Source organism: Bufo bufo, chromosome 1 (genome assembly GCF_905171765.1).
Source record: "Bufo bufo chromosome 1, aBufBuf1.1, whole genome shotgun sequence".
NCBI classification, from domain to species: Eukaryota; Metazoa; Chordata; class Amphibia; order Anura; family Bufonidae; genus Bufo; species Bufo bufo.
The window spans coordinates 154,409,420-154,429,967 of record NC_053389.1 but is presented as its reverse complement, the minus strand read 5'-3'; the positions used below and the strand labels follow the sequence as shown (position 1 = coordinate 154,429,967).

The 20,548-nt window shown below is 43.8% G+C and overlaps 1 protein-coding gene across 1 annotated transcript in view; it reads right to left on the bottom strand.

Moving 5' to 3' along the window:
• The window catches only part of LOC120999941 (tumor necrosis factor receptor superfamily member 1B-like), a 48,050-nt gene that overhangs the window by 2,653 nt on the left and 24,849 nt on the right, over window positions 1-20,548 (bottom strand). Inside the window, exons 3-7 of the mRNA XM_040430982.1 lie at window positions 7,243-7,324; window positions 6,469-6,597; window positions 4,225-4,380; window positions 3,981-4,074; window positions 2,981-3,189 (exon numbers count right to left, since the gene is read on the bottom strand). Of these exons, the coding sequence (XP_040286916.1) occupies window positions 2,981-3,189; window positions 3,981-4,074; window positions 4,225-4,380; window positions 6,469-6,597; window positions 7,243-7,324 (670 nt within the window). The remainder of the gene's footprint in view (window positions 1-2,980; window positions 3,190-3,980; window positions 4,075-4,224; window positions 4,381-6,468; window positions 6,598-7,242; window positions 7,325-20,548) is intronic.

The window sequence follows — 20,548 nt, the reverse complement described above, 5'->3', positions numbered from 1 at the left end:
ACTAGAAAACTGAAGAACCTTGTTTTTTGATCTATGATATAATACATCAGATATTATAATACATTCATAAACTAGACAAAGTGCTGCTCTTTATGTGGTGAGGAGACCAAGGTGTAGAAGGGGAGAAATGCCCACAACCCTTCTTACAAGAAAATGTATTGTTTTATGGGTTAACACTTACGATTCCATTGCTACGGGTTAGCGATGACCCTGTTACGGAGGCAATACCTCCCAAGTTAAACTGTTAAGTGACTGCTATGACAGCAATGCGATTCTTATGTGATTTGCTAACTTATGTGAATATGGAGCACTTTATTATGCTGGGTTTTATACATAATATATTGAGCCTTTAATCCACTGTGAGACGCGAGCGATGTATATCAGTATCAGTAATGTATGAACCAATGTGGGTTGAACGCCCTGTATATTGAAGCCATTTGTAAGAAGTATACTGCAGGTAGTCATGTCACAGGTGGCTTGGAAAACGGAGTAACGTCTGTGTAGGCCAGACAGAATGTCAATGGGTGCTGTCAATATGTGTGACACTGCACGGTAATGGATGTGAAACACACTGGGGCAGATTTACTAATAGTGTCGCACTTTGCATTGTCTAAGAATATGAATATCGTTTCCAAAATAAAGTCTTCCAGCACGTGATAAAATCCAAAAGATTATTATCACATTAATTTAAAAAATCACAAATGTTTAGCCAAAAGATGCTTCTGCATTTTGAACAGGTAAATATATATTCTTACGTTATGACTTAGAACATGTACTCACCTGTTCGAAACACTTTAGCATCTTTTGGCTGGAGTTTTATTTTAATTTTTTTATCGATGTGACAATCACTTTTAGGATTTTATCACATGCTGGAAGATTTTTTGATTTCTTTTGGGAAACTATGGCTGTTCCTATTCCTACCCGGGATATTCCTTCCCTTCACTGATGTCTTGTTTGTTTCAATCCCCTGGAGTGGGGGGGCTGACTTACTGCATTTATTTTGTTCCTAAGAATATAAATCCTGCTCCAGATTTACACTAGAATTTCATCTGTGCACCAATTTGTGCACCAAAAAACTGTCTAGTATTCGCTACCTATAAGTTGTCATAGTTTCACTCCATAAATGCACAATATTTTGGCACATGTATTTGCATTTAGACTACACCTTATTTTCATCTCGTGTCAGACAGGCGCCAAGAAAATTGGTGCATTTTTAATTATAAGTCTGCCCTACTATATACATTGTGATACTGGACTGTATAATGTTAGCCAGTAGGAAGTTAACGGGCATGTACGCCACAACGCTGGACTGAATCAGATGTAAGCAGGGGCACAGTGCAGTATGTTCCTGGTCATAAATAGATTTGCCAATGAGAACTACTGATAACAGAGAGAGTAACAAGAGACTGCAGCCACTGGTATAGAGAGGACCTTTCGTACCTTTTGTGTTAGTTAGCTAGCAAGTAGAGGTGAGTGACACTCATCTATCTAACTCGAACAGCAGTAGGGGAGGATTAATCATTGGTGGTTGGCTTGCACCTCCTAGTCCTTACACCTGGTGAGCATTCAGTGGACCTATGGTTAACCAGATCAGAAGGAACAAACCAACCTGCTTCCTGTAGTTAGAAATGGTTGTGGTATAATGGAATGTGTAAAGTCAGTTGGCCTGTGCAGAATACTGTAAGTGTGTATGTGAGCTGTGTGGAAATACTCGGCCTGTGGTCACACCTGGGTGTAGTGAGCGTAACTGAAAGAGAAGCCATAGGCTATTCAAGCATCAAAACCATCTTTATTTATGTCATTGTCAGGTAGACTCTAGGACTGTCGTTACCCATGGAACTTTGGTGCAATATCAGAAGCTCGTTGCCAGAGGAGAGAGACAGCCTGGTGGAGCTGGTGGAGTGTAAGTGTATTGCCTCAAGTAGAGATAGTGGGGGGAATTTATCTAGCCCTGCACTACAGAATTTTGGCTTCAAGAAATTACAAAATAGAGCTTTTTTATTTTTTGGCTTACTTGTGCAAACATTTTGCCACTTAAAATGCTGGATTCCATAATTGAAACTCGGCAGACCCCATTATCATCAAGTTCGTCCATCCCATTTAAAGGGAATGTGTCACCAACATTTTTTTCTGCCAGCTAAAAATCAGATAGCATATTTTTTTGTAATATGTTTTTATTTTCCGATTATTTTTTTTTATTGTTTCCTGAACATGATCATGAGCCATAGACACAATGGTCAGGAGGGGACCTCATTGACTTCTATGGGACAGTTTTCCTAGACACGCTCTGTGTCCTGTCAGAGGTCATTGTACAAGCAAGGAGTAGATAAGCTTTGACAATCACCTATTGTGAATGGTGGATCCTGTGTTATCTATACACAGAGTCGTTATTAATCATTCTAAAGCTACCTGTAAGGCTACATTCACATGACCGTGCCGTGTTTTGCGGTCCACAAATTGCGGATCCGCAAAACACGGATACCAGCCGTGTGTTCTTCATTTTGCGTAACACACAGGGCCGTCGCTATATAGAAAATGACTATTCTTGCGGACAAAAATAGGACATGCTCTATATTTTCATGGGGCTGTGGAACGAAACTACGGATGCGGACATCTTTTGCTGCCCCTTTGAATGAATCTATTCATACGGTCTTGTAAATGTAGCCTAATGATGAGATAACTGCACTAAAGTGATCTTTACAGACCAAGAAGTGGCACCTTTTATTAGGCCTAGTGGCCAGTGCAAAAATTGCAGGAGTTTATGTTGTTTAAGTATAAATATTGACATGGAAAATTAAAAATAACCACCAAAAATTCTTTAACAACGTAAAAACATGTTTTAAACAATAGGTCATTTTCTTAAGACACATTCCCTTAAAAAGTCTGATAGCTTTCCGTGATGGTTGCCATATTTGTTGTCACCCAGCTGTCCCAGAAGCTATTCTACAAAATGAATACCATGTGTGTGAACAGTAAGTACCTGGGTCAAGTGGGCCATTATTGGATGTTCTAGTGAACGGCCCAGAGGTTGTAATGTCAGGGGTGGCGGTGTGACGGACCGTGGTGTCGGAAGTAGTCTTATCTGTGTTGGTATCTCTTGATTTGAGCTCTGGATCTTTAGGTCCCCTGCACACAGTATCAGTTGTAACAGTGCCCCTCTGAACGGTCACTTGATTACATTTCTTACAACTAAAAAGAAAAAAAAAAGAAATTAAGAAGTAAAGAATCAATAAGTAGAATCCAGACAGAACAAATCCACAGTGAATATAAGTCTCAGGACATCCTTATATATCATGCTGTTAAAAAAAAAAACCAATATGGCTGCTCCCCAATACTGTCAACTGTCCATTGTAGGCCAAATTAGCATGGGATCGATCATTGGATGAGTAAATAGATTTCCCCTTCAAGGCTGTAGTGCTGGAATTTTAGATTCTAGGTGGAGATGCCATTTAATTACATTCATCCAGGGTATAATGCTGTATTGGTATTTGTATACCTGACATCAGATGCACTGTCGATACAGGCAGGCATGGGATTCAGCCAGTTCCCTCCAGTTCTCCAGATCCGGTTGTTAAAATTACAACTGGATCGGAGAACCGTGTTATGTATGTGCCGTGACGCCGCGTGTCTACTGTTGTTAAAAATTTGAATTCCACCCCTGGATACAGGGCATTCATACCAGTGCCATAGCTAGACTTTCCTTTACCTGGGGCAAATGTTTACTTCACTGCCCAAGGCCTTTCAAAAATACCTTGGCCGAGGAAAGGTGGCATGTTGACGTCCCTCTGGCAACAAGAGACCATGCTCCAATAGCGCCTCCCTTCCCCACGTATGCCACTGATTCATACCAAACATGTAGACCATAATGTCATCATGTAAGCCATATGAGGCCTATCTGGGGTGCCATTATTCCACCATGCCCAATGCAGCATTCAATCATATAAGGCCACAGTGACCCTAATACACATGACAAGACTCACTCTGTGTGCGGTTTACATGTTTCTGTGGCTGAGTCCACATCGGAGAAAGTCCCGCTAGGACAAGCTTCACATTCTGTGTCCTTTTTAGGGGAGCCTGTGAAATGTTTATACATATAAAGTTGATTTGATATCACATATAGTAGACAGGGTACATCATTTTACAGACACCAGTGAGGCAGCAACCTCTGCCCCTCTGATAACTGCCCCACTATTACTAATAATAAATTACTACACAGCTAGGTACCTTTTTGCTTTACGCCATGTCCTGGTGGGCATCGTTTGAAGAGATTGCAGCGGGCACATGAGTTTTCCACAGGTGTCTGACAGTAGTACCCAGGTCTACACTCGCAGATCGCCGGCATGAAAAGGGAGCAGCTCTGGACCTCTACAAGAAAAGATTCTGGAGAGAGAAAATGAATACTTTATCACCTCGTGCCCATGACGCAAAATTATTGGAAATTCCATATGCATGTATCACGCCCTATAGAAAATACTTATCGGCACGCGCCTTTCGCCTCAATAAATAGATCTCCCCTTTACCCCTGGTAAGGTCACTGAGACTCATGCAGCCCTATTTAGTATAAGCATATATAATAATGTGTAATGAAATGATCTGCCACTTTCTAATATACCTTGTCGTTCAATTATTCATTACTGTTTTGCGGTCCACAAACTACAAATCCGCAAAACACAAATAGCAGCCGCGTGAGTGCCCCCTAATGGAAACATTCTTTGTTTTAAACTCAGAAGCTAAAGAGCTGCCCTGAGGGGTTGTTACAATGTTCCAGTCTATATTACCCTCTGTGTCCGGCCCATTTACACAGGTCAATGATTGCACGTCATTCATATGCTCATTCCCAATCGCTGTCCCATGTAAGCAGTTGTGCCGATCGTCTCGTATTTCAGCTGATCGCATGTTTTATGTGGACGTTAAAATTATCATTTGTCACAAACCCATCACCCGGTGTAAACGCGGACGTACTGTCGACAATAATGAAACCATATTTGAGTGATCATCCTGCGGGTGGACCCTTTATGTGTCAGGGGCTCTATTTTCTTGATTTACACCAAGAGATGAACTGAAATCCGAACCAAACCCTGAAAGCTGCCACTAATAGTGACCCCGTGACTCATCTGTAGCTGCGACTGTTCAGATATAAATAGACAACTTAGAATTTCCTTGCTGCATTCGGGTTTCATTACGGGTAGAATCTGTCTCTTTCTGAATATATATCTGCTTATTAATAATTCTGTGATTCATGTATTAGGTCTAAGTAACTAACTGACTGGCGGCCATAGATGTTAAAAACTGAATTGTGAATATAATCAATATTTCTATAGAACTATGGGAAATTGTCACCAGGATCTAGGACCATTATCTGCAGGAACAGATAAGTACTACTGCACATAAGGAGTCCAGATCACAATTTTTAATTTTCCTACTGTTCCCCGTTACCCCGCTGTCTGCTATCAAAGCTGCACTGATACATACATAGTACGGACTCCTGTGAGCATGCTAACATAATGGAGAGGACTCCTGTGAGCATGCTCAGCAGTCCTGACAATGTATTTCAGTGCAGCTTCGAACACTGACAGCGGGAAGGGGGGGACAACAGGGGACAGTAGTCTACACTCCTTATGTGTAAGGCTTCTCATTTATTACTGCAGATAATAGTCCAAGATCGTGATGACAGACTCCCTTTAATATGGCGTTGGGTGACAGATTATCAAATATTCTAGACTACTGGGTGTCGTAGAAAAAAAAGAGAGTAAAATGCTAAAATAAAATATGACACTGTTCTGCAGATCCAGTAAAACCAGCGCTGGGGTGTTTTATTTCCAGTATAGATCAATAAGCCTAGTAACATAGGGGGTCATTTATTAATAAACCCCTGGCGGTAGATATGCAGAGGGTCCTCCATCGCAAAGCCCTCCGCTGATGCTGCTTCCAGCTAGCACAACCAACATCCAGCTACATAAGGGCAAACAGCTTGTTACCCCCTAACCCCGTTCTCATCATCTGTAAGAGAAGAGGATAGCACCGACTTCTGGCAAATACTTCTTGTAAAACTGAGTGGCCATTTTTCACAGGCCCTGCATGGGCTTCCTATATTGTACATATATGATGCCCCAATGGGATCAATAAGAGACAAATGGGCTCAAAGTTCGCTATTAGCATTGTTGATTGGAGGAAATGATCAGTAAGTGCCCTCACACTCCATTTTAGGTGGCTGTCCAACTGGAATTGTTGGAGAATCATGTAGTTGCCTATATTGCATGAGCCAAATTAACCATGACCTGTCTGGGACAGACTGGTTACTTGGGATGTGCTGCCTAACAACGACATTGGTGTGCTTCTAGCAACTAAACTGTTGTATAGGACCCGGATGTTCAGATGGTCCCTATACTGACACCATGCCAGTGCCCATCCCTACCTGCTGTATTAATTACAGAATTAATATTACATTCTCAAGACACAGTTATTTACCTTTCCTGCACAATTTACAAGCCATACATGTTGGAGGATTCCGGGACCTGTCAATGAACTCATTGGGTCCAGTACACATCACGCATTCGTTTTTAATGTCTTTAACACAAGTAGAGTGCGTCACATGACCTGGTAATGACAAAGGGAGAAATTAATGAGACATCACACCTAGGGCTAAAGGCCGGTTTAGACGCTCCGATGTACAGCCGATTGTAGGGAAGAAAGCACGAACGACAGGATCACCTGATGAACGAGCATTTTGCTCCTTTATTATGTGATCCGTGACACATTTAGACAGGCAGATTTTCGAGAATGAGCATTTGCAGGAAGGTTCGCTCCCAATAATCTGTCTGACTATCAGGCAGTGTAAATCCACCTTAAGTCTTTGGGGAGGACAGAAAGGAATCAAAGGACAACAAAGGACCTAATCAATTGGATCGATGCTCAAAAGTCATGACGGATGAGGTGGACACAGATAGCACTGTGTGCAACACAGTAAGTGACCCTCCACTAGCTGAGTGACAAGAGCAAGGTGTTCATCACAGAACCCCTCCCTACAAGGATATAGCTATAGGGGGTGCAAAGGAACTTTGTCCCAGAGCTTCCTCAACTACATGAGATATAATAATGGCACCTGGTGGTTGGGGGTGGTGGGCAGTATTAGAAACATTACATTGGGGTTCAGAAGCTTCAAGTAGCCTCCCTGGCAAATCCCTCAGGGTTGTGCCACTTACCCAGATTTCCCTGCATTCAATTTGGACATTTAGGACTAACCTTGAGGACATCTGAAACAGCAGTCATTCTCCTTTTCATTGTAGTATTGCGTTTCTTGGCATCTCAGTTGACTGGTGGCTTTCTAAAATTACAAAGTAACAGAAGTGGATCACAATGGAGATTTAGTTATAAAAATAAAAATTTCAAGGGAAAACCACTTTTGTCTTCTAATATGTCTTTGGCAGAGAGTGCAATAAAAGTAGACCACGGCACTCGTGTTTGTAATTTTTTATATTTTCATTTTTTCATGTTATCAACATCCAGGAATAAATAAATGCAAATTGGCCAACGTTTCGGTCCTAACACGGGACCTTGTTCACGGCCTTAGTTACTTGCAGCATGTTGCCCATTGGATGCGGCAGAGAGTGAACTTTTTTTGGAATTGAGTGGAGTCAGGATTTACAAGATGTAGCAAAAGAAACATTTTGTGAGGTTATACTGAGATGTATAATAAACTTGATTAGTAGAGATCCCAGTAATCTTACAGCAGCCCTCTGGCTCAAGAAAAAAAATTCACATGAAGTGGGGAACAAACAGAACACCATGAGCAGTGCTGTCCAATCCAAGAGCATGGCTGGACGTGTAGGAAATGTCTTGGACTACCAGTGAACATTGTGCATAAGATAGTCTGCGAAGCAGTGTGGGCATCTTGAATGGCAGAAGAGGACGCAGGACTGGTGAATGTTACATCAGCGCCCATGTCGGTAATTGCCCCACTACTTCTATTAGGAACATTATTAATTGTTAATTGTTTGTGGCAGAAAGAGACTTTGCTGCTGTGAGAGAGAACATTACTAACGCATCCTTCCACATTATGAGACGGTTTGGACAAACAGCTTAAATCTGTACCCCTCAGCCTGGGAATTACATAAACATTTACAAAGAACCTCATTGCATGCCTAAGGTTCTGCACAGAGACTTTAGTGAGACAGAGAGAAGGAGTACTAGAACCTCCACAATTCCTGCTGTCCATTCGTTGCTATTGGGAATAATTGCACTGTGATCACATGCATTGCTACTGTTGGATGTACTACAACATCTATCCTGCACTTTAGACCTATTTATTGATAACAACTGGTGTGGTTACTGACTCCATTCCTATCGGCCGGTAACTGCACCTGTTTCCAAACTCCTGTCTCACACCCTGCTAAAACCCTTAACATTAAGGGCAACTACCACCAGGCTGGCGCCCCAAGACCAGGGTGTACCCAAAGGGTAGAAAGGGTGCACCCTTGCAGTCACTGCACAGCCCCACGGACAGCCAGAGAGTGGGGACTGCCACTGTGATTTCTACTACCACCCTCAGGGCCAAAACTACCGCTCCCATCCTCCACTCCCCTCTCCTGGGCTCACTGCACTTACAGAAGAAATCTACTAATTAACTATGTACAATTGCAGGTATACAATCTACAATGGCATAAATGAAAATAAAAAACAAATCCTATACTGGAATCATGGAAAACAATGCCCTGTGACCCTGTAGTGTCAAGTGTCAGGATGTTATTATACTGTACCCCAAGTGTCAGTGTGTCATTGTCCTGACACCCCCAAATATCAGTCTGTCTTTGTCCTGTACCCCAAGTGTCAGTGTGTCATTATCTTGTCCTGCAAGTATTGATGTATCGTTGTCTGGTACCCCAAGAATCAGTGTGTCATTGTTCTCTTGGCCACATATCAGTGTCTTTGTCCTGTCTCCCAAGTGTCAGTGCGCCTTGCTGCGCAGTCGTCCTGCATTATCCTCATTTACCCTGCAGGTTTCTTTAACCTTTAATAAGCTGACACTACAGAGATGAGGTCGGAATCATGCTTATTCTGGTAGATTTGCTCTAGATAATTTGGATGATGCTGCATTCAGTGATGGTGGTCCTCTCCCTGCTGTCCTGTTCTTGTCATATTTGCAGCTTTTCTGCTGTGATTGCACTTTAACTAGTTAATTTTCTCATCAAATGTTCCACAGAGCACAGTGCTATATAGGTTAGTATGTCACATCAGTCTGAAACTTTGTGTAACATTGCGTAATTTTGCGTCACTAAACTGATCTTCCGTGTGGGTGGGAGGAAGGAGAATTGCTGGAGGGGCAAGTGGTCCTAAAGCTGGAAGTCAATGGGGGAAAGAAAACAAGTCACTCTTCCTTGGTTAGGTAGTTATAAGAATAGGGCAGAAAACTAATGGGGTCATGTATTAAGACCAGTCTCTACATAACTTAGGCGCATCTACCGCCGGCCTAAATCTACGTCAGCTCCCTTGTAGTTGTACTACAACTCCCAACATAACACAGGCAATTTAGAGGAACATTATACATTATGTCTTACATAATGGAGCTACCAAATACATTCAAAGATATAGATATATAATAGGACATCAGGTCTACAGGACTTTAACTTTCACTTTGTGTGGGTCATCTAATAAGCCTTATCTCTAAATTACTAAAAGGTCATAAACACTTATTTAAACCACATTTTTATCAGTACGATAAGAATGTAGCTATAATAAGTGTTTAAGGTCAGAGATCAGAGATAAAGAGCCGTCAGCTGAGCTGCCTGATGGAAGCAGTAAAAATACAGAGCCTGCTACTAAAGAATCTCAAGGCTGTACAGAGAATGCCCCAAAGGTGTCCATAGCCTTTAAATATTGATGACCTGTCGTCAGGTTGAGGTTATCACTATCTAATTAGTGGGGGTCAGACTTCTAGCACCCTGCCAATCAACTACAAAGTACTTGAAGGAGCCTCAGCACTCACAGCATACCAAGTACAGCACAATACATGTATCATGGCTGTGCTTGGTGATGCAGTTTAGTACTATTTACTTGAATGGGACTGAGCTGCACAAACGCCATATGATTGATGGATGTGACACCACTGGCCTAGGAAGAGGCAGTGATGCTCACATGAAACAGTTGATCGCCCGGAGTATGAACTCCACTGATGAGAGGTTGATGACCGATCTTTAGGATCAATATTTCAATCCCAGAAACCCATTTTAAGGGTACTTTCACACTTGCGGCAGAGGATTCCAGCAGGAAGTTCCGTCGTCAAAACGTATGCAAACTGATGGCATTTGTAAGACTGATCAGGATCCTGATCCATCTGACAAATACATTGAAATGCCAGATCCGTCTCTCTGGTGTCATCCGGAAAAATGGATCCGGAATTTATTTTTTTTAACATTTTTTGCGGTCTGAGCATGCGCAGACCGTAAAAAACTGATCCGTTTTGCTGGAACACATGCTGCGATATTATCTCCGTCCTGAAAAGGCAAAAAGACTGAACTGAAGACATCCTGATGCATCCTGAATAGATTGCTCTCCATTCAGAATGCATTAGGATAAAACTGATCAGTTCTTTTCCAGTATAGAGCCCCTAGGATGGAACTCAGTGCCGGAAAAGAATAACGCTAGTGTGAAAGTACTGTAAGTTTATTGACAACTAGACTTTTTGAGTAATTATGATTAATCCTACTGTAGAACTAGTTCATATTTGTAACCAGTGGTGTATACAGTACAGACCAAAAGTTTGGACACACCTTCTCATTCAAAGAGTTTTCTTTATTTTCATGACTATGAAAATTGTTGATTCACACTGAAGGCATCAAAACTATGAATTAACACATGTGGAATTATATACATAACAAACAAGTGTGAAACAACTGAAAATATGTCATATTCTAGGTTCTTCAAAGTAGCCACCTTTTGCTTTGATTACTGCTTTGCACACTCTTGGCATTCTCTTGATGAGCTTCAAGAGGTAGTCCCCTGAAATAGTTTTCACTTCACAGGTGTGCCCTGTCAGGTTTAATAAGTGGGATTTCTTGCCTTATAAATGGGGTTGGGACCATCAGTTGCGTTGAGGAGAAGTCAGGTGGATACACGGCTGATAGTCCTACTGAATAGACTGTTAGAATTAGTATTATGGCAAGAAAAAAGCAGCTAAATAAAGAAAAATGAGTGGCCATCATTACTTTAAGAAATTAAGGTCAGTCAGTCAGCCGAAAAATTGGGAAAACTTTGAAAGTAAGGGCTATTTGACCATGAAGGAGAGTGATGGGGTGCTGCGCCAGATGACCTGGCCTCCACAGTCACCGGACCTGAACCCAATCGAGATGGTTTGGGGTGAGCTGGACCGCAGAGTGAAGGCAAAAGGGCCAACAAGTGCTAAGCATCACTGGGAACTCCTTCAAGACTGTTGGAAGACCATTTCAGGGGACTACCTCTTGAAGCTCATCAAGAGAATGCCAAGAGTGTGCAAAGCAGTAATCAAAGCAAAAGGTGGCTACTTTGAAGAACCTAGAATATTACATATTTTCAGTTGTTTCACACTTGTTTGTTATGTATATAATTCCACATGTGTTAATTCATAGTTTTGATGCCTTCATAGTCATGAAAATAAAGAAAACTCTTTGAATGAGAAGGTGTGTCCAAACTTTTGGTCTGTACTGTATAAGCATAGAAAACTCCATAACAAAGGCCTCTGCTGGTGCTGTTTCAAGCTATCACACCCAGCACCCATGTACAGAAGGGCATACAACTTGTTATCTCCTCATAACATTCCCATCTTCTGTATGAGAATAGTGTAGTATTGCCTTCTGGCAAATTACTCTTGTTACAATGAACAGGGCCCCAATGTCAGCTAGATATAGGGCTAGGACGGCAAACAGAGTTATTGCCTTGGGTGTAGGAAAGTCTATCAGCAACTATGTTGCAACATGTAATTCTATGGCTGTTGCAAAATTACAACTCAGTACAACCAGCATGACATAGACAACTGATTTAGAGGAGCCTTATATAAATGTGAAACACACTAATGTCTTACATCATGGATCCATGTGCAAAGAGATATCTCCCGAGGAAGAGAACCATCTCGCTAGTGCCAGCTTATGGATGTGGCTCCCTATGTGTCAAAATCCAACTTTTAAACAAGCCTTGGAGTATACCATGGAGTATTTACAGTAAGTCTGCACACAGGGCTGGTCTCATTAACCCCTTAGTGACCACCCATATGTGTTTTTTTACGACGGTCACTAAGGGGGCTTTAGGCTGGGCCACCACTTTTTTAAGGCGGCCCAGTCTAAGCGCTGCACAGGTCCCCCGTGCAGTGGGGAGTGGGGATCTGGCTCTCACATGAGAGGCACGGCCCTGCTCTAACAGCCCAGGCCGGCAGGAGTGCCTATCCGGGCTGTTTAACACTTTCGCTCCCCCCCACATGTAAAGTGCTGACAGAGGGAACAGACTCCCTCTGTCTCCCATTGGCACCCCGCAAATGCAATTGCGGGGTGCCGATGTGTTTGAAGGCTGCCTGGGGTCTGATGTAGGCCCCAGACCAGCCTTCAGTAATTTCCTCTCTGGCGCAGCTTGCTGGTCAATATCAGAATAGCATTGCCATTAAATGCTATGCACTATAGGGATTTTGCATTGCATTTTAAAAGCAATCAAAAAGCTGTCTGTTATAGTCCCCTTGTGGGACTATTAAGTGGTAAAAAAAACTAAAAAAACTCATTTATTCAATAAAAAAAATCCCATTAAAAAAAAATTGAAAAAAAAAATCTTCCCCATATGTTTGGTATTGCCGCTTCCTTAACAACCCAGACTACATAAATATCATGTAAATTATCCTCTACAGTGAACACCGTAAAAAAAAAAAAAAGACAGAATTGCTAAATTATTCTTAGTTGCCACCGAAATAACAAGCGATCAAAAAGCGCCATTTACTCCAAAATGATACCAATGAAAAATACTCCCGCAAAAATCATCCCGCAAAAATCAAGCCCTCCCACAACTCCATAAAAAGAAAAAGAAAAAAGTTATGGGTCTTGGAAAGCGGCAATGCAAAAACATTTTTTTTCTTTTAAAAAGGAATAAAAATTTATAGGGGCGTGGCCTGAGAGCGCATGGAGTAGGTCGCACCGCTCATAGCTCCTGCCGATATCCTGAATATTTGAGTGGTAGCAACCCCTGAATCGCAGATCTTTCCTTACCTGGTGGGTGAGAAGTGACCAGAGGGTGCGGTGATAACTTTGTGAGCTCCGACATGCCGAGGAAGTCCAGCAAGGGGCCGCGATCCGACAGGCCAGAGGTGAGCCGGCATGGCGCCGAGGAAGAAGAGGGGTCGGCCTTACAGCCAAAGCTGAGCCAGAGTGCGGCCGCAAAGCTGAGCAAGTTTGCTCGCACAGACAGTGATGTGGGAGATTGGGCCGAGGGAAAGGAGACGGACGCACATACCTCCTCTGAACAGGAGGATGGATCCATCGATGGGGAGGCCCTGGATGCGGTGAATTGGCCGCCATTGACCCCTGCACGGCCGGCTAAAAGCGCGGTAGGCCCCAAAGCTGTGGCCAATGAAGAGCCCACTTTAAAAGATATCATGGCCGCTGTGGACAGCTGTAACAGCACACTGAAGGTGCTTACAGTGCAAGTTGGCAGCCTGAGGTCGGATGTGTCTATAACTAGGCACGACCTACACAAAATTTCTGAGCGCACCTCTGAATTGGAGAAGAGGGTGTCCACCATAGAGGACGATATTCAGCCTTTGCAAATGGCGGCAAAAACAACTGCTAAGGACATAGCTGCTTTATATGCCAAAACAGATGATCTGGAGAACAGGTCCAGAAGGAATAACCTGCGGATTGTGGGTATGCCAGAAAAGACGGAGGGGGAGAATGCCACAGAGTTTGTGGAAAAATGGTTGCATCAGTTATTTCATGAGAAAGGTTTATCTTCCTTGTATGCGGTGGAGCGGGCGCACAGAGTCCCCATGCGGCCGCTTCCGCCAGGCAGACCTCCCCGTCCTATACTGGCGAAGATCCTGCATTTTAAAGACCGGGACACTATCCTGCGGCAATCAAGGGACAATGAGGAGATGGTCCTGAATGGGGTTAAGGTGTCCATATTACCAGATTATTCCAATGAGGTGCAGCGGAGGAGAAGCAGATTTATGGAAATTAAGAAAAGACTGAGAGGTCTACAAGTCCAGTATGCTATGTTATTTCCTGCTAAACTGCGTGTGGTGGCATTGGGATCCACCAGATTTTTTGAAGATCCGGAGGAGGCTGCGCAGTGGCTGGACGTCCACGAGCGACAATTGAGAAGTGGGGCCCTGGACACTTGAAGGAGACAAAGATATGGTTTCTTATGTTCACTCTATATATGCATTTGCACTCTAAGGTTGCTTTAAATGTTGCACCAGTTAAGAAGTGTACTATGTACAAGGTAGATCCTGTGGAGGGAGTTGGTGGATGAGGGAGAAAAATGTTTTTCTCAGATGTGGGGAGGATTCTCTACCTGAGGAAATGTGTTATAATTTGTTATGATTATTATATGTTGGGGGGCAAGGTGTTCTCGGATTGCCCTGTTTTAATGTGTGAGGATGATACCAAAGGGATAGTGATCCCTAGTTACAACAATCTGATTATGAGAGGGAGGGAGGGGGGTGGGAGGGTAGGTAGGCTGTTGGGGGGAAGGGTTATGGTCTTGAACTATGAGCAGAGGAAGTCTGAGTGGGTCGTGAGATTCAAGTATGGTTTGACGTTTTACCATGTCACAGGTGGTTAGAGTTCTAAGCTGGAATGTGAGAGGGATGGCAGATGCACGAAAGAGACAGTGTGTTTTTCAATACTTAGGGCGGTTTCAGCCGGCTATATGTTGCCTTCAGGAAACGCATCTGATTGGAGATAATTTACACTGGATGAGTAAAAATTGGGTGACTCATGCGCTACATTCAACTCATTCCTCTCACTCCAGAGGTGTAAGCATGATTGTGCATAGTAGTATTCGGTATGAACATATGCAGGAATGTGTGGACGCTGACGGTAGGTATGTGTGTGTTGTGTGTAAGGTGGATGGAATACAGGTCGTGCTTGTGTCCGTGTACGTGCCCCCGCCGTTTTCTTCCCCATTGATAAGAGAGATTATGGACTTTGTGGCGGACTTCCCTGGGTTGCCGTGGCTACTGGTTGGGGACTTCAATTGCACGCTGAATGACTCCCTAGATAGATGTCGGGTGGAAGGAGCAGGTGGTTTACCGGGGAGCACAGCTCTTAGAAATATTATGTGTGAAATAGGTGTACATGATGTATGGAGATTGCGCAACCCTGATAAGCGTGAATTCTCGTGTAGATCAGCCACACATCACTCGCTATCGCGTATTGATCTGGCCGTTGTCAATGATGTTATGCTGCCACTGGTTAGAGATGTTGTCTATCATCCTCGGTCGTTGTCTGACCATTCTCTGGTGCAGATTGACTTGTGCCTGGGGGTGCTCAGACAGGGACCTAGGCTGTGGAAATGTAACTCACATTGGCTGAATGTGTTGGGCGACCTGTCTGGGATCTCTCTGGAGATTAAGGAATTTTTTGCTATCAATACAGGGACGGCATCGATACCGGGGGTCTGGGACGCCATGAAAGCATTCCTGAGGGGAGTCTTGATGAAAGAAATTAGCAAGCACAAATCTAGGTCCAGGGAGGCGGATGTTAAGGCGCATGTCCTAGTGGCGGAGGCTGAGAGAGTGTTTGGTAGATCCCCCACCCTGATTAATAGCGAGGCGCTGAGGGTAGCTCAGGAGCAGCTGAGGTGTCATTTAGTGCAGGCCGCAGAAAGAAAGAGGAGTTTTTATCGTCAGAGATCCTTTGAAGAGGGTGAGAAGGTGGGCCACCTGTTGTCGGTGGTTTCTCAGGCCCAGAGAGGCTCCTCCTGTATTCAGGAACTGAAAGATGACATGGGGAATAGTAGTCAGGACACAAAAGGAATATTAGATATTCTAAAAAGTTTTTATGTATCTCTATATGCTTCCACCGGCTCTAGCTCTAAGGAGGCTCTGAATGATTTCCTAGTGGAGGCACAGTTATCGGTGCTGTCAGAGGAGGATAGAGAAAGGCTGGAGGAGCCGATTTCACTTGAGGAACTGGAAGCTGCGCTTGGGGATATGGCGAACGGTAAGGCGCCTGGAGCCGATGGACTCCCAGTAGAGGTATATAAAAAGCTGCAGGGGATATTACTTCCTGAATTACTTAAGGTGCTTGAGCACTCATTGGAGGCAGGTTCGCTACCACATTCGATGCAGGAAGCTATAATTGTGGTTATACCTAAACCTGGGAAGGATTCCTACAGACCAATTTCGCTTCTCACGGCTGATGTTAAGCTCCTGGCGAAGGTGTTGGCGAACAGGCTGTCCAAGGTGATCCTGACTATTGTGCACCCGGACCAGACGGGATTTATGCCTAGGAAATCGACGGCTATTAATCTCCGTAGGCTATATGCTAGTTTGAGTATTCCGGCGGATAATTGTGGAGATAGGGCCTTGCTCGCTCTCGACGCCGCCAAGGCATTTGATAGTGTGGAGTGGAGCTACTTGTGGGGGGTCTTGAGAACCATGGGCTTTGGAGCGCGGTTCATTCAGTGGGTAAAGGTCCTGTACTCTAATCCCAAGGCGAGAATCAGAGCTAATGGAGGGTTGTCAGACTGTTTCGCCCTGGCCAGGGGCACCAGACAGGGATGCCCATTGTCGCCCTTATTGTTTGCTCTCGCAATAGAGCCGCTCGCGGCCTACATTCGTTTATCAACAAATATAGAGGGGTTTAGATACGGTGGGCTGCACAACAAAGTGGCTATGTACGCAGATGACACTTTGCTTTTTATGGGCGATACTGGTGCGTCCCTGGATGCGGCCATGGCACTGATTGACAGATTTGGTGGCTTCTCTGGGCTTCGGATAAATTGGCAAAAATCCTCTTTCATGCCAATTGATGGGCAGGCCCTGTCAGGCAGACAAGTAGATAGTCTGGTTCCCTGGGTGGATAAATTTAAATACTTGGGACTGTATATAACACCTAGACTGTCTGAATTCGAGGACCTTAATCTGTCTCCGTTGCTTGCTACTTTCAGGCTAAAGGTGAGGTCATGGTGTAGGCTCTTTCTTTCTGTGGTAGGTAGAGTGAACCTTTTAAAAATGGTTATGATGCCCCAGTTGCTCTATGTATTGAACAATGCTCCCGTATGGATCCCCCTGGATAGATTTAAGAAAATTCACTCTATATTTAGGGATCTTATTTGGAAATATGGTCAGGCTAGGATTAAATTGGAAACATTGCAGTACTCCAAGTCTGAAGGTGGCCTGGCTGTTCCTAATGCATGTATTTACTTTTTGGCTTCCCAATGTCAGCATTTCAAGGGATGGATTAGCTTCCAAGTGCCGGATATGACAGGGCAGATACTGCAGCATTGGTTGGGCAGTCGGGACCTCATGGGTATTCTGGAAGGGTCAGGTATGCATGCTGGGAGGGAAAAACTCCCTCTTATCGAACTCATGAAAAAAGATTTGGGCAAGGGTGAAGCAACTGAGAGGTGTAGGTGGAATCAGTGTGCTTTCCCCTATTAGAAATAATCACCTATTGCCTGAATTTTTTACCATGTCTGGACTTCGGAGTTGGGAAACTCACAGAGTGATGAGAATTGGCCAATTAATTGAGGGCAAGGTATGTAAGTCATTTCAGAACCTGCAGCAGGAATTTAATATCCCTAGGGGATGGTTCTATAAATATCTTCAGGTGAGGCATGCCCTTGAGGTCACGCTGCGGAAAGGATGTGTGATAGCCCAAATGGAGGTGGTTCATAAGCTTGTCCTTCCGACAGGGGGGGGGAAGAGGGCTGATATCACAGGTATATGCTCTTCTACTTGATAAATTCTTAGAGGGGTTTCCGCTCTCAAGAATGAAGAAATGGGAGGCTGACTTGGGGGATATGTCTAAGGATAAGTGGGATGATATACTGGAAGGAGTCCCCAGGGTGTCCTTGAGTGAACAGGGCAAATTGTCCCAACTATTTATCATACATAGAGTATACAAAACACCGGTGTTCCTAAAAAAGGTTGGAGTAAGATCTGATGACAAGTGTCCGAAGTGTATGGAAGATGGTGCGGATTTGTTACATATGCTGTGGTCTTGTCCAGTAATTGGGAATTATTGGGAAGATGTAAGGAATATGATTAATAGTAAAATGACGTTGAAAATTCAAAATGACCCCAAGGTGTGTGTATTGGGGTATGTGGCTGAGATTGGAGGGACTGAATCTGTCAAGGTTGCAGTGGGAAGGTTGCTGTATGTGGCCAGGAAGCTGGTGGCTATGAGGTGGATCCAGGGATGTCCGCCCACACTGGGTGAGTTTGAACGGAGGGTGCATGACATGCTGATATTGGAAAAAGGGGTGTATGTGAAGAGAGGGTGTCCTCAGAAGTTTGATAAATTGTGGAGTGATTGGTTATCTCATACTCATGTGGTTATATAGGCTCGGGTTGGTTCATGACTAGCTAACTGGGTGGGGGGGGTTCTGAGAGGGTTAAGACATTTACAACTCTTTGTCTCAATATTTGTTTCTGCGTGTGTACACGCTACATACAGATACATGATATATATGTGTGTTGGTATTTTTGCGATACTGCTGTACACTGATTCCACATGGTGGATAAAGTAAGAAAAGACAATGTATTGTTTCTGTAACCTCCTGTCTTTATTGGTTTAATAAAAACGATTTGATTTAAAAAATTTATAACGTAAAAACGCAGTGGCAGTATTGCTGTTTTTCCCATCTGCCTCCCAGAAAGAGTTAATAAAAGTTAATCAGAAAGTTATGTGTACCCCAAAATGGCGCCATTAAAAACTACAACTTGTCCCGCAAAAAACAAGCCCTCATAAAGCTATATAGACGGAAAAATAAAAAAGTTATAGCTTTTGGAACGTGACGATGAAGAAAGGAAGAAAAACGCTTGGTCAGTAAGTCCCAAAACAGGCTGGTCACTGCCTAAGCATTATGCAGCTACCATTCTATACATCTACTGTATATGACAGTGTGTCAACGGGCAAGATGGGAGTGGAGTTACACTGACCCTTGCCCATGTGTTCCCTCCTTCCGACTCTATGTTGTGTTAGGGCTCATTCAGACGCCGTATGCTGTCTGCAAAAATGCGGATCCATTTTTTTTGGCGGACAGTTCAGCATGTACGCAAAACAACGGATTGCATTCCGTTTTTTTTTTGGGGACCCATGGGGCTATGTCCTGATTTTCACTGACAAGTATAGGACATATTTCATTTGTTTTGCTGAGCTGTGAAATGGAAGAAAAGGGCCCCATAGAAGTGAATGGGTCAGAATCTAATCCGCAAAAAAACGGATCTGCATTTTTGCCGTCTGAATGAGCCCATAGGAAGAGAGCGAGGAGGCAAGTCCAAAAGAATATTATAGGTAACATACTAAGGTACTGCCCACCAAACCCTAGAAGAAGGACAACATGGACCAAGGCCAGCAGCCTACGTATAAAGTCCTAGAACTGGAGTAATGGCATCATACAAGTACTGGACGAGTGACTTGTGTCAGCGTCATTATACCGGGACCTGTATACATTCATACCCAGTTCTTAGTCTGAGCTCACAGTGATCATATCACAAGCGCTAAATACCCTGCTGATGGCTACAGAAATGAATTGGCGTCAAAACCTCAGCTGCTTACAGTAAAAGCTGATAATGGTCAGATTTCCAGTATACTGCAATATTATTACTGGTGACTGTCAGTAAGGTTATTAATAAGGTAAAAAGAACGTGTGCTTATTCCTTCGGATTCTATGGCCTCCCCCTTCACATCGAGGTTCAGATCTCTTTTCTGGACACCACTGGTGCCCTCACTTAAAGGGGTTATGCATTTTTTTTTAAACTGATGATTGGCGGGGGTCCGACACCCGGGACCCCCGCCGATCAGCTGTTTGAGAAGGCAGCAAACTATTTTAACACTTTTTTGACAGCCAGTGAATAACGCCCAGTGAATTTTCACAGACCGACAGCTCCCATGCAAATGAAGGGGACTGTTTTTAACTTCCGTTTCTCAGAAAGGCATCAGTGAAAAAACATCTTCTAAAAACTGACCATTTTGCCGTTCTTTAGATGATGTTTTTTCACTGTTGTGTGAATGTAGCCTTAGAGGGGTTGTGTCACTTTAGCAAGTGGCATTTATCATGTAGAGAAAGTTAAAGGGATTCTGCAGTTTGTTTAAACTGATGATTTATCCTCTGTATAGATCATCAGCATCTGATCGGCGGGGGTCCCGGGTGTCAGCTGTTTGAGAAGGCAGCGGAGCTCCAGGAGCGCAGCGGCCTTCTCACTGTTTACCGCTGGCCAAGTGATGTCACGACTAGTATCAACTGGCCTGGGCGCGGCTAAGCTCCATTCAAGTGAGAATGGAGCGCCGCTGCCTTCTCAAACAGCTGATCGGTGGCGGTCCCGGGTGTCGGACCACCGCCGATCAGATTCTGATGATCTATCCAGATGATA